Here is a 13,042-nt window from a genome sequence, read left to right as displayed (position 1 = left end):
TGCCTAGTGATGGGCAGAGCGCAAAGAGCTTTGCCTGGGATGCCCAACGCAGCTGACAGGCGGGCCCTCCTTCCCGGCCGCAGAGCTCTCACCAAGGCAGCGAACGCCTCCCCACCGGACCCTCTGCTCATCCCGTCAGGGCCACGCCAGGGCCGTGCAGGCTGGGCAGAGCCAGGAAAGCAAGCCACGGGTACGCGCCTGCCTGCCAAGCAAAAGAGCCAGGCCGACCTGAATTTGGCTTCCTTCCCAAGTCCCTCCAGCGCAAACCCAAAGGGGCCACTGGGACAGGCTGCCCGAGGCAGTGATAGCGCCCACCCGTCCACGGACAGGGAGGCAAGGTGATGGCAGCACTGCTTCCCTGGCCGGCGGAGAGAGCCCAAAGCCGCCCATCCTTTCCACCCCTCGCCCAGCCCGTCCCCATCCCCACGCATCTCCAAATGCGCCGGCAGCTCCGAATGCTGCAGCGGAACGGGCATCAGGCAGAGGTGCTGATTCGGCGGGGCTCAGCTTGGAGGAGGATGTGGCGCAGGCTGTCTGACCTCCTCTGACTGCTCAGCCAGCCTCTGCCCTTTCCCAGCCTCCTCCACAACCTCCGGAGCCACATTTCCACTCCCTGTCCTTCCACTCCCTGTCGGCTGTTCCTCCTCTCCCTCAGAGTCAGTCTCCACCAGGGGCATGACAGTAGCTCAGTATATGTAGCAGTTTTAGTCACATGTGGCTTATCTCCTTTTGGATGTGGAACATATTATTTGACAGTAGGAAAACTCTCTAACAAGCAAGCAGGTATTTTTCTCTAAATGGTTCTTAGATATGATTTTCCATTTGTTTTGTTGTTTGCTTTTTCTCTTTTAGCCAAATAAAAATTTTCCTCAATCTTGTGCTTCTTTAGAAAGCTAAACAGCAACACTTGAAATGATCAAGAGCTGGCCAAAATAATTATTAATGTCATTGTTATTGCCTTTTATTTCTTTAGTTATTACACTTTTGAAAAACTGTATCTTTTGGGCAGCCTGCGAAGATTAAAATTCCCAATTTTCTTAGGCTTTGAAAGGTAAGCTCTCTCAAGGTTTTTCCATTGCATAGCTTTATGCCACTTGACTCCTGGCTAAAAACTGGCTGGAAATAAATCCACCTTAAAATTTGCCTTTCACTTTCAGCCCTTTTCTCTACTCTAGCTACAATGATCACCCATTATTCTCTCTGGACCAAGGGACCGCCGTTGATGGTTCCTGATTTTTTATCCTTCCCACCCATGCCAGGAGAGCAAATAACTATTGCTTTCTTTTCTGTCCTTTCCATAGATAGAACTTTTGTATGCACTCCTTTAGGTGAGTCCCCTCCATACCTGTCTACTCTAGAGCATCTACAAATAGACCCATAAAAAGAAAATATTAGCCTTTTATTATTATTTTGGTACAGTACTTGAGCTAAAAGAGGAAGCTGGCAAAATTCTTGTTAATTTCAAGGAAGAAATGACAAGGAAGCATTCCACTATTTCATGTGTGAATTTGTGCAAAAAAATTCAGAAACTCACTGATCAAATCAGTTAACTCTAAATTTCAAAAAATGTGTGACGCTAATCATACTACATTGGGCAAGCATAAGCCTTGCATCTGATGCAGTAATTTGGGAATACTGTAAAAAGACGTAAGTTTCCATAGTTTAGTAGTAGTTGCTGTTTCCCTTATGTAGTTTTTCATGAAAATTGATAAAAATGAATTGGTGATTTCTGAATTTACCATGTCTGTATATGGGAAGAAAGGAACTATATTATGTAATTTATGTAATTACATAATTTATGAGGGGAAGTGTTATAATCTACAACTGCTGTAAAGAAGATTGGAAATCACATCTTTAACTATTTTGTTTTCTTTTTCTCTTTTTCTTTGCTCCATTGTTTTCAACACTTTTTATCTTTCCTACTTTTCTTCTATTTTTTCCTGTTTTATCTGTATTTCTTTAAAAGAAAATAACACCAGTTGATCTTTCCATGAACTAGCAAAATGTTCCTATTAAACTGGGGGTGGGGGGCGGTGGGGGGAGGAAGCTGAATGAAATATATTAGAAATATATTTAAGTATTTTGTCTAGCCTTGTTAAAACTATCAGCCCAAGCATTTATTTTGCCTTTCCTAAGGAATCAGAGATTAAAGCTGAAAAAGGAATGGATTAGGAAGAAACTAAATCCAATTAGCATAGAAGCATTCCTGTTTACAAGTCAACAAACAGGAGGAAGATTAACATAGAAGTAGGTTGCCATCTGATAGCATCATGATAAGAACCTTCTGGGGACAGATTAAACTAGGTAAAATTAGCTATCAACGCAAACAAGATGGATTGACTCCTATGCTAAACAAGGATATGTCAGAGGCAATTACACTGAGTTGAGGAGGGCAGGGAAAAGAAAGAACATCATTTGCACAGGAGTCTTCAAGTCTTACTTCACTGCTATTACCTACATTGATTTGATCATCATAGGATTATATGTATTTCCAAGAACTGTAAGCAATTTTATTAGAAGAATCACTTTAGACATTTCTTGAATAAGGTAAGATTGTAAATAATTTTTTGGCTAAGACATTGAGAAAAAAATCCAAACATCAATAGGTAGGCAAGTGGTGGAGTGGAGAAGATTCAGTTAGCGATAGGCTGTACTATAGTGATGTCGAACTCCTAAATAATTTCTTTGAAGTATATAAATAAAGTGTGGTCTGATTTGATGAACGCCATCTAGAAATAGATTCGTTGACTTATAATGAGGCAATGTCGTTGTAGAGAACTCATTGATGTTTCTGGTGTTGGCAGGAAATTATTGTTATGTGACTTAAAGTAGAATGTGAGAACCTTCATTAAGAATAAAGAGTTTTTTCTTACCCATTGTTTTTCATGTGAAGACAAGCAAAATAAGTTCACTTTAATTGTTCCCATATTTTGCCATATCTTTAAATAGCATGTTCACATACAAAGAAAAAATTGTGTAGTCCTTGAGATCTTGAGGTCAGTTTGTGTTTATATAATTGGTGCAATCTCATTAAATTTAGCGAAGAATCTGGCATAGGCTACCTGTACTGACTGCTCTAAAATTTTATCCATTTTGAAATTCAGGGGTGATTTTATCACTGATCAAGAAGAAATACAAATGTATGCAGTGAACAACAAAAAAGAAAAAAACCATATCCTCTGTTTCAAGTGGCTGGGAGGAAAGAGAGAAATAGCATTATGTAACAGCATTAATTAGTCTATCTAGTTTGAAGTGTATAATGACGCTGTACTAGTTAGAATTTTCAATCTTTGTTGCATCAAATGTTATATGACCTCTCTTCTCCAACATTATTAATGGCATTATTTTCTCTTTTAGAAAGGAGAATTTTAAAAAGCCAAGTATCTTACTGTAACTCAAGATGTCTGATAATGCTGCAGCTGCTAACCTGAATACAAAAGAATCAACAGGTCCAACTACCCCACGCAAGGGGCCTCCTAAATTCAAGCAAAGGCAAACAAGACAATTCAAGAGCAAGCCTCCCAAGAAAGGAGTAAAAGGGTAGGCATTACTATCCAGAAATCAAATGATTACGTACCTGAAGATTTTGCAACAGCATTCTCCAACTTGTTCCTTCCAGAAGATTTAAACAGTGGCTTTCTTAACTTTCCTAATTCTCAACTACTATAGTCTTTGGTTTTTTTCAAAGACTTCTTGTGTCAGGGATGCCTGGCATCTTGATAATGCCCAATTACACTTACTAGCGTATAAGTATTTAGTAGTTACAGTTACTAGAGGCATGACCCTAATATTCCCTATTCTTCATTATAAACAACCCTGTACATACCTCCTTAGAAATAAGGTTTTTGAGTCCAGTTGAACTTTCAGTTAAATATGAATAGCAGTAAAAATACACATTCTTGGTGGGAGGGGGAATATGCATGTAAATGAACATATTTTTGTGAGAATGCATGAGTGTGTATTCTTCCTTCATTTACTGCTGCCTTTAATTCTCTTCCTCATCTTTCTTGTGTTAATTCTCATTTTAAATGAATATATAGAGATAATACATAGAAATTATTCTAGATTTCAAACCATAATATAAGTTGCAAGTGTTACAGCTATCTTGGTGCAATCTTAATAAAGTGCAAGGAAATAAGCCCCATGATACATAATGGGATTTATTTCTGAGCATGTATACGTAGGATTGTATTGTAAATGGAATTGATAAGTGTAATGTAGTTGGTAAGAGCTGTCAACATAGTACCCTTTTCAGAACTAAAGATATAAAATTCGTTCCATTTCTTGGACTACTTATAAAATGGAATGATGAAATTTTCTGAATTATCAAATTGAATAACTACTGTACTTACCAAAACCAGTACCTCTATTAGTATTGGCTTACATATTAAATGTGTACATATATAATTATATTTAAATGGGACATATGTCTATGTTTAATTGTTTTATATTTTAAGTCTTAGATAAGACACCCGTGATATGTGCATAGATGTCTATGTTAATAAAGTCAATCAGGGTGGTATGATGACAGAAACATTTTCAAAGGGCTGCAAGAATAGTGTTTATTTGCTTTGGTCTTTGTTTTTTTAATTGAAATAGTATTTCCTATTCTGTTCGGTTATTTCCTAAGGTAGCCAATTTGAACACTAAAAGTTCATTAGACATTAAGGGGGCTTTAATTCCTCTGACCTAAACAATTAGCATGTAATTTCAAGAAATAGATTATATCTTAATTTGCATTATACTTCCAGAGAGTCTATATTTTAGATCAGAACACTGAATGGCAAAACATGATAATTCAAATGTAACATCCTAATGAAAATCACATTCAAGTCCTAGAACTGAAAAAGTCCTTACATATTAATGTTTTGTCATTCTGCTATTGGGTTAGGAAAAAAGTATTGTTGTGTGTATATGGTTTTTTTTTCCTCCTTCCTTCCCTCCTCCGTCTAATTCATCTTCTTTCTCTGCTTTCTTTGTCCAAAGTTTTGGAGATGATATTCCAGGAATGGAAGGACTTGGAACTGGTAAATAATATAGGAAAATTGTGTTATTAATACAGACTATTTAATATAGAGAATGTTATGTCTTGGTTCCTTCACTTAATTAATCTCCTACCTATAATCAGTAAATTTTGCAGAAACCATTTTTATGAGAAATTAATCAGTTGGCTGGTGCAGGTCACTATATAGGTCAGAACAAACTGGCAGTTTGATCTATCCTTTACATGCCACCTATCTGAAAAGCCTCTGATTTAAAAACAGTGTTCAACTCAATTCTTATTCCAGTCACTATCAGCACATATATGGAGTACTGCAGTGCACTGTACATAGGGTGCCTTTCCAGTCAGACGATACAAAATGTTGTAGTCAATTTCCTATAAGTACTAATGCCCAATAGCCTATTAAATGTGTGCTTAAGGCCTAGATTATATGCCAATAAGCTTCTGAATGCAATTTAAAATAGTGGTCACCAACCAGTGGGCTGGAGACCACTGGTGGTTTGCAAGAAAATTTTGGCGGTCCACAGAGAAATGTCACCCCCAGAACACCCCCCAAGCAATTAATCCAGGCTCCATGGGAACACAAGGCTTGCATCGCTTGCATTGCAAACAACACAAGGTAGTGAGGGGAGAGGGGAAAGGACGGAGGGGAACTTGCCCCACTTGCCCCATGTGCCTGGCCACCGGGCTGCTTCTTTTTCCTTCTTTCTTTTGCTTTTGGCTGCATGCAAGGAAAGCAGTAAAAGTCTTTCTTTCTCTCCCCCAAACTCCGCCAGAAACTCGTCTTTGGGACTCTGCAAGGCTTCCTGCTCCAAGAAGATGTGCCGGCATGACAAGTCTCACAAAGACTCATTTCTGGCGGAATTTGGGGGAGAGAAAGAAAGACCTTTGCTGCTTCTGCTGCTTTCCTTGCATGAAGCCAAAAGTCTCTCCCCCCCACCCCCGAGAACAGAGCTGGAAATGGTATCCTGTGATCCCAAATAAAGAATGATCAATTGGTAGGAAAATGATGTGCGGAATTTTCCTGCAGACTTTTTGGGGGATTTTCCCAGGGTCTCTGCTACTTTCTGCAGAAACCCTGGGAAAACATCAGCAAGCCACCATCAAGTCAAAATTCATATTAGTGGTCCACGGGATTTAAAATTATGAGTTTGATGGTCCCTGAGGTCCAAAAGGTTGGTGACCCGATTTAAAACACTCGTTTTGTCATATGTAACCTTCTAACTTTGGCATCAATGCAGTATGACTTTCTTGAGAATCTATCCACATCGCTTCTCGGCCTTTTGGCTAAGATCAAGTGTGTGAGAATCTATCCACACAATATAATCTAAATTATTAAGGATTTTTTAAAATGTTATGTTCTTCATGGACTTCATGTTCTTCAAAGTACCTCCTGTTCTTTATTTCATTTGAAATCTAGACTAGCCTTTCTAGAATCATGCATGTAGTTCTTATATTTCAAATTCTGGCTACAATATTTTAATTGATGGCCTCCTTAATTCCTTTGGGGAACTTTCCATTATTCTAGAAGATACTGAATCTGATCTGATATTATGAAATCACAATGCAAAATTTCACCGCATATAGTTTTGAAAGAGTTAAAATGTAACTAAGGCACTAGTATATATTCCACACTGATTACCTGAAAGTACAGCACTCACCTATTAAGGAGGTGATCGGTCTGGAAGGCTTTTATTTCAGCCAATTATAACCTATGTTTACCTTACTGGCAAGCTTTTTGTTTGACCAGATTAATGTTCTCCGTTCATATTAATGGAAGGGAAATAAAATAAAAGCCCAATGAAATTTCTTTTATCCACACTTGCTAGAAAAATCAGAGACCTTTAAGTGTGTATTCTCAATGGCCTGGTACTGCACAAATTTAATTATATTCCTTTATTCAATAATTTAGTAGGTCAGAAAAGGAGAATACTTGTCTTGCTGCATTTGTCTGTGGAAAAAAATTGGGGAGCTATATCAGTTGTTACAAATAAATAAATTCATATAATGTGTCACTAAAAGCTGGTCATTTGTACCATATACAGTATACAATTTCAGATGAGAAATATAGTTATAAAAGTTTCAAATACAATGCAAGAACTGGCAAAATTCACTAGAGCTGGACTTATGACTCTAACAGAACATCCGTATACTGCAAAAATATTTTGATAGGATTCAGAAATGCCTTTAGTTTTTTCTCCTGCCTTCTTTTATGAGACACCATAACAAAAAAGAAATAGCTGATATCTTCAAAAATAAAATAAATGGACTTGTAATTGGCAAATAATGTATAATGGTTTTAGAAATGAAATTGTATGACATTTCAGACCAGAAATAGAACAAAATAGCCATCAATTCCTAATCTGACTAATAGCATATGTTAGATTAAGGGCTACTTCCATTTTCTGTGCAAATGTACACTTTAAAGTCACCTTAGAAATGACCTCCAGAAGAATAGCTAAATTCTTCTTGAATGCCATTACTGTTTGTCACAAAATTGTTTAGTTTTCCTTGTTAAGAAAGATATAGATCCTCTGAGCACAATTTTAAGACTGTCATTTTCTGATTTCACAATATTGAATAAAAGTTAGTGATAATTAACAAATTTATATTCATTTATTCATATCAATTTTCCAAAAACTATCATTTCAGTAGCCAACAATTTTAGTTACATTTGAATTAAGTCTCTTACTGATATTTCTTCTAATAATTGACTGTTGTTAGCTTAGAGCAATTTTTGCTTAACTTGTTATATAATAATATTTTTATTGTGTTGAGTAATCCTGTTTTAGTCACATTATAATAATGAAGTTAACTACATTTTAAGAAAAATGTTAACATGAGATATTTTTGCATGAAGTTAAAACTCACAAATATCCTTCTTATATGACCTTGTTATAGTTTGATCACTTGCAGAAATTTCTTTGTCTCATTTGCAGATATCACTGTCATCTGCCCCTGGGAAGCTTTTAGCCATCTGGAACTTCATGAATTGGCACAGTTTGGAATAATATAATCAACCAAAATTCCTGCTTGTCTCTGATGGCATCCGAAGCTCCTATCTTGGTTACAAACAATTCTCGTTTTCATCCTTCCATTTAAAATATTAACATTTTACACAACAGATGGTTTTGTAAATAAGGATCAGCAATGTGAAACTTTGGTCTTGGATTCATTTTTCAGAAAATTATGAAAGTCTTCTAAAGCAGTGGTTGTTAACCTTTTTGAAAGAATCGCCCCCTTGAGCCATTGAGGAAGTTATCATCTCCCCACTCTCCCAACATAACCTCTCAATCACAACACAGGGAAATAATTCTTCAATTTATGCAAACACGTTTTTTGTTTTCTTTAAAATTGCCATCAGGACATATCAATGCAAATAATTTATTTCCAGTCTTTTTCCCATATCTCAACTGTGTGAAAAATTCTGATGCCACCCATCACTTTACTCCCAAACTTCGTGATACACATATTTCATTATTATCTAATTTATTCAAGACACTTAAATGCAGTGACCACTGAAAACAAAATTCAATGGCAAGAAAATGAAATGCCCGAAAAAAACAGTAACATTTAATTATTTAATTACAAGTGAATTTTAAGACGCAAAAAGAAATATAAATGGGCATAAGAACAAACCGCAATGCAGGAACTAAGAATTTTAAGACGAAAACTCTGAAACCAAATTAAGATTCGAGGAAAATATATATTCATGCACACTGTAGTAAAAAGGGTTAAAAAGACACAAAGAAAATTTTTACAGAAGGAAAGCAACAAAAATCAGAGCGACAAATTTAATGGGTAGAGTGATAGAGGCGACTGCACAACACGCATGAAGATGACTGATGCGTATTCACATATGTACGGCGTTCTGTACTGAAGCTAGCTGGAGGAACATTTTAAAACACAGTTCAATCCACTAATGCTTTCCCCCCTTACACAGCTGAAGAAAACTTTATTGTGAACCAGCTAAGCTGTACTGTAGCATATAGATTCCAATGGTTTCAAGCTTTTTATTGGTGCTTCCAGACACAACATTTACTCTCAAATGGCTGATTATATTCACGTAAGTTTTTGGTGGATCTATAATCTATTGTTTTTAACTCTCAAATATTTTCTACATCTTTTTCCTTGCCAGAAAATGTCCGTTAAGAAAAGGAAAAGCAGAATAGTGGTACGGTGCCTTTTATTGATAATATAAGACCTATCCATTTGGACACTCCATTTATTTATGGAAGCACATCTTAGATATCTCATAGCTGCTTATGTTGTTATTGCTGTTGGTCATCTATTCCACTTTACCCTTGCAATTGTGGTACACAATTCCAGTAAATATTACTATTTATCTGATTATTATTATATATTCTCCTAATTTTATTCCACCACTAAGTTTTACTGTGTAGTTTTTTATACTTCGTTGTTCACTTGGAATAGACCCAAAAAATTCTAGGATGAATCTTTGCTTTAGGGTAAAGTTGAAAATATTGTTGATTTAGAACTCTCGGAATCCCTCATCATCTATGTTGATAGAATCTCTTAGGAGTTGCACTTCAGCAATATTTGAAGGACAGCAAGCTCATATATATCTTATTTTATTAATGAAAACAAATAAAGGGTGAATCAGAAGGAAGATCAGACCAATCCTCTATATCTGATATTCTGGATCTGGAAATGCTCTGTTGTCCTATTAGCAGCATGGCCACTGAACTGACGGATTTCTGTATAGTGTAGGGTTTCATCTTAAATGTCTTCTATATGACATTCAGGATGAAGTATGTTATAATATTTCACCATTGCATATTTGGGGTGTATTTATTTTTCCCTTTTACTGTTGATTTTGATTTGTACCTTTTAAAGAAAGATAGGGGTTGTCAGAGACTATTTTATTTACTTATTTATTCATCACTCCATCAATTTCTACACTGCTTATCTTACCCAAGTTTAAAATAGCAAGCCATTAGTTTACATATATATGATTACTTCTGAACATACGTTTGCCATTGAGTTACTAATTGGCTTCTAGGTCAAATTGTTTTGCATTTTTAAATGTTTTTATTTTATGTTTTCTAATTATACTTTTTATTCTGTTTTCCCCTGAAATTCCTGATTTCTCTGCTCTCTGAATCCCTTATTTCCTACTATATTTTTATATGGCAACCCAGACACACACTGAAATGAATTGGAAAGCAATCACATAGACTGGAAAATGGAGTTTTTTCCACACAAATGTGTTTAGAATTATAGTTCAAATAATATTTATCTGAATAAATAAATAAATAAAATTCTCCTTCTCAATTACCTAAGAGGTAATGGTGTCTCAGTCATGGCTTCATCTTCTAATATTTATAAATATAGTTAAGAATATAAATATGCCTTCATTCTTTTACTATAAACTTGTTTTAAAAATTGCAGTAATGCTTGGATAGAATTCTCTTTTTAAAACTAATACATGCTTCATATCAATAACATTCCTCATGTAAAATGATAGAAAGAAAGGGAATAGTAATTAATTCCAAAAAAAGTTGTTCCTATAGGAATGAGGGGGGTAGAGTCAGAAATCTGGCTGCTGGTATCCTAACATATATAATAGGTGTTTAATATGCTTCAGCGTCAACTTTCATTACAAGCATCTTATGAAAGCTTACTTAGAAATTTGACACAATTTCAATAGAGATCTTCCAAATGAATCAATGAATGCTATTCTATTTATCTTTTATATATATATTGGATATCAGATCACATTCAGTATAAACCAATGTGAATATTTGCACATGAAAGAGATACACTGCATTATCAGGCTCCCTGGAGTATCTTATGCCATTAGTATAAGTGTATCACCACGGAAACCACCAGAGTTAATATAAATAATTTATAAAACTGGGTCCCTAACCTCTTTTGTACTATATATATATATTATCCAACAGTGTACGCTAAAGAACTACTGAAAGTGTTTCAGACTCCCTAAATCTGAGTTCTCTGGAGGTGCTTGACTACATTTCCCATAATTCAGTTGTTATTATGGGAGTAATAATTCAACATATCTAGAAAGTGCAAGGGAGGAAAAGAAATATATATTATAATAACAGAGGCAAAAATATCTTCACTGAGCTGGTCTATATTTTATGATAAGAACTATATTCTATGATAAGAAAGCAATACCCTGTCTGCTCTCCTAAATTGATTTCAAGTCACAAATTCTGCTTAGCTCTAAGAGACAGAATCACTCAGAATCAAAAATAAGCAAATAAAACATTTGTGTTTGCGTAGGGAACCAAAGTGTGGATTTGGTTTTATTGTTTATATAAGATCAATGTTAAAGTGTGGTTAATGATTATATTTTAATAATCTGATATTAATTGAATGTGAAATTATAAGCAACTATTCTCAAAATGTTCATGAGCAGAATAAGACAGATCCCATTTCTTTTCATTTACTGAAAGCTATAGATTACTAGTTCACATTTCCCATGGATTGTCTTCTGTCCATGGAAGGGAAGCTTGGTAGATTCTAAATTTCATAATTTGTATTTATTCCTTTGGCAGGCTATGTATAAGAACAAGCTGCAAAGATCTTTAGAAACACTTTTCCAATGATACATAAAAATATGATTTATACTATTATAACTCATTTGTATTATTTATTTGCTTTTTTTTCTTATCCTGCTTCTCACATCACATTTACATTTTTGAATCATAAACATTAAATCTTTGTTATTCTTTCCAATGATCCATACTAGTGCTTTAGAAACATAATTTCCAGGTTTACCTACAGTAAGCAAACAAATCACACTACTTAAATAAATTTAACATTACTTGTAAAAAATATTTACTATATTTCAAGAATTAGGATTCTTTCAGTCACAATCTTATTCCTATTCAATTTAGCTGATTTTAAAATGTAATGTAAAATTATAAGCACATAAAAAGACAACAGCAGAAACAGCTGCAAATTTACTCAACAGTTCTATGCATAGCAACATTTCCATTTAATAAAATTCCTTGCTCTTCCCAAATCTATTTCAGCGTTAACTTTCTATGTTTACACAAATAATGGGAAATGACAGTTTGTGGGCTGGTTCAAATTTCTTACGTATTCTAAAAATTATGTCACATATGATGCACTTATAGGTATATAACTGACAGTACAATTGGCAGTGCAGACATGCCAAATGCTTCCAAAGTCAAGTCAAAACCAAAATACATATATACCCAATTTTTTTCTCCCATAAATTTTTGGTTAATGTACCTGTTCAAATGACAGGCTCTGTACTTGTACAGGTGGCCGATTATGTCAGTGTGCAGAAATGCGGACAACTACAACCCTCTGCTTTTTGCTGCATGGGAATTCAGAGCTGAGATGAATTTTTGTCAATCTCGGCCGGATCTTCCCAGGATATGAAGGCTGGGAGGGAAACGCACAATCTTCACAATGCCACCATGCAGGTAAGCGCATTTCTCGGCAATCTTTTTCCCCCTTGTGCTTCTGGGAAGCGATTTCACCAATTCCCTCTCCCTGTAAGTAGCAGAGTTGAGAACAGGGCGCAGTGCAACCAAAGAGTGTAAGCTAATTAAGAAAAAGATAGTCAAATATTCCTCTTTTTTCTCCTTTTCTGCTTCGAGTCCTACGCCCGTTTTCGGGGGGAAAGCGGAGGCATCTATTTCTCGCCTCTCCTGCCGCGAAAGCGGGGCTGCCTTTCCATAAAACCAAAGTGCCTCCCGGGAGAAGGAGCGGAAAAGGCGAACGATTCTAGGAAAGAACCGGCTCGCTTGGGGTTGCTATAGTAACGGTCTCCTTGTTGGAATTCACGGCTGCCGCTGCCGCCGCCGCCGCCGCCGCCGCCGCCATCACAGGCCACGAGAGGGTGCCGAGGCCACGCCCTGGCAGCGCAGCGGTTTGACATTGCTGCGGGCTGGATGCTGAGGTCGAAACTGAAATTTAGCCATGCGAGGTTAGGGATTCCCCTTCTTTCCCCGGCACTGGGGAATCAGCAGCCACGCGTTCATACAAGGTGAGGGAAGAGAGCACGGTGGAAGTGTGCAA

The 13,042-nt window shown here is 36.3% G+C and overlaps 2 protein-coding genes and 1 pseudogene across 2 annotated transcripts in view; all 3 read left to right on the top strand.

Annotated features, from left to right (window-relative positions):
- The first annotated feature begins 2,372 nt into the window (after window positions 1-2,372).
- Window positions 2,373-11,619, top strand: PDE6H (phosphodiesterase 6H). The gene is made up of 4 exons (XM_026701929.2): window positions 2,373-2,547; window positions 3,358-3,540; window positions 4,987-5,027; window positions 7,942-11,619. Exons 2-4 carry the CDS (start codon window positions 3,401-3,403, stop codon window positions 8,016-8,018), a joined length of 258 nt encoding a protein of 85 aa, XP_026557714.1. The 5' UTR covers window positions 2,373-2,547; window positions 3,358-3,400; the 3' UTR covers window positions 8,019-11,619.
- Window positions 6,270-6,399, top strand: LOC113438291 (U2 spliceosomal RNA; annotated as a pseudogene).
- A 744-nt stretch (window positions 11,620-12,363) lies between the features above and the next one.
- AGBL3 (AGBL carboxypeptidase 3) overlaps window positions 12,364-13,042 on the top strand; it is a 42,334-nt gene continuing 41,655 nt past the window's right edge. Inside the window, exon 1 of the mRNA XM_087934679.1 lies at window positions 12,364-12,444. The gene's annotated coding sequence lies outside the window, so the exon portion shown is untranslated. The remainder of the gene's footprint in view (window positions 12,445-13,042) is intronic.

The sequence above is a fragment of the Pseudonaja textilis genome, chromosome 5 (assembly GCF_049901715.1).
Source record: "Pseudonaja textilis isolate UNSWEBS1 chromosome 5, rPseTex1.2, whole genome shotgun sequence".
Taxonomy (NCBI): domain Eukaryota; kingdom Metazoa; phylum Chordata; class Lepidosauria; order Squamata; family Elapidae; genus Pseudonaja; species Pseudonaja textilis.
Note: the sequence above shows the minus strand (reverse complement) of the source record. Positions and strands in the feature narration are given on the sequence as shown.

Bases quoted from the DNA above. Each gene is read 5' to 3' on its own strand.
- PDE6H (XM_026701929.2), top strand. From the start codon at position 3,401: ATGTCTGATAATGCTGCAGCTGCTAACCTGAATACAAAAGAATCAACA. The intron at 3,541-4,986 runs GTAGGCATTACT...CTTTGTCCAAAG, and splicing joins CCCAAGAAAGGAGTAAAAGG to TTTTGGAGATGATATTCCAG. The intron at 5,028-7,941 runs GTAAATAATATA...TCTCATTTGCAG, and splicing joins AATGGAAGGACTTGGAACTG to ATATCACTGTCATCTGCCCC.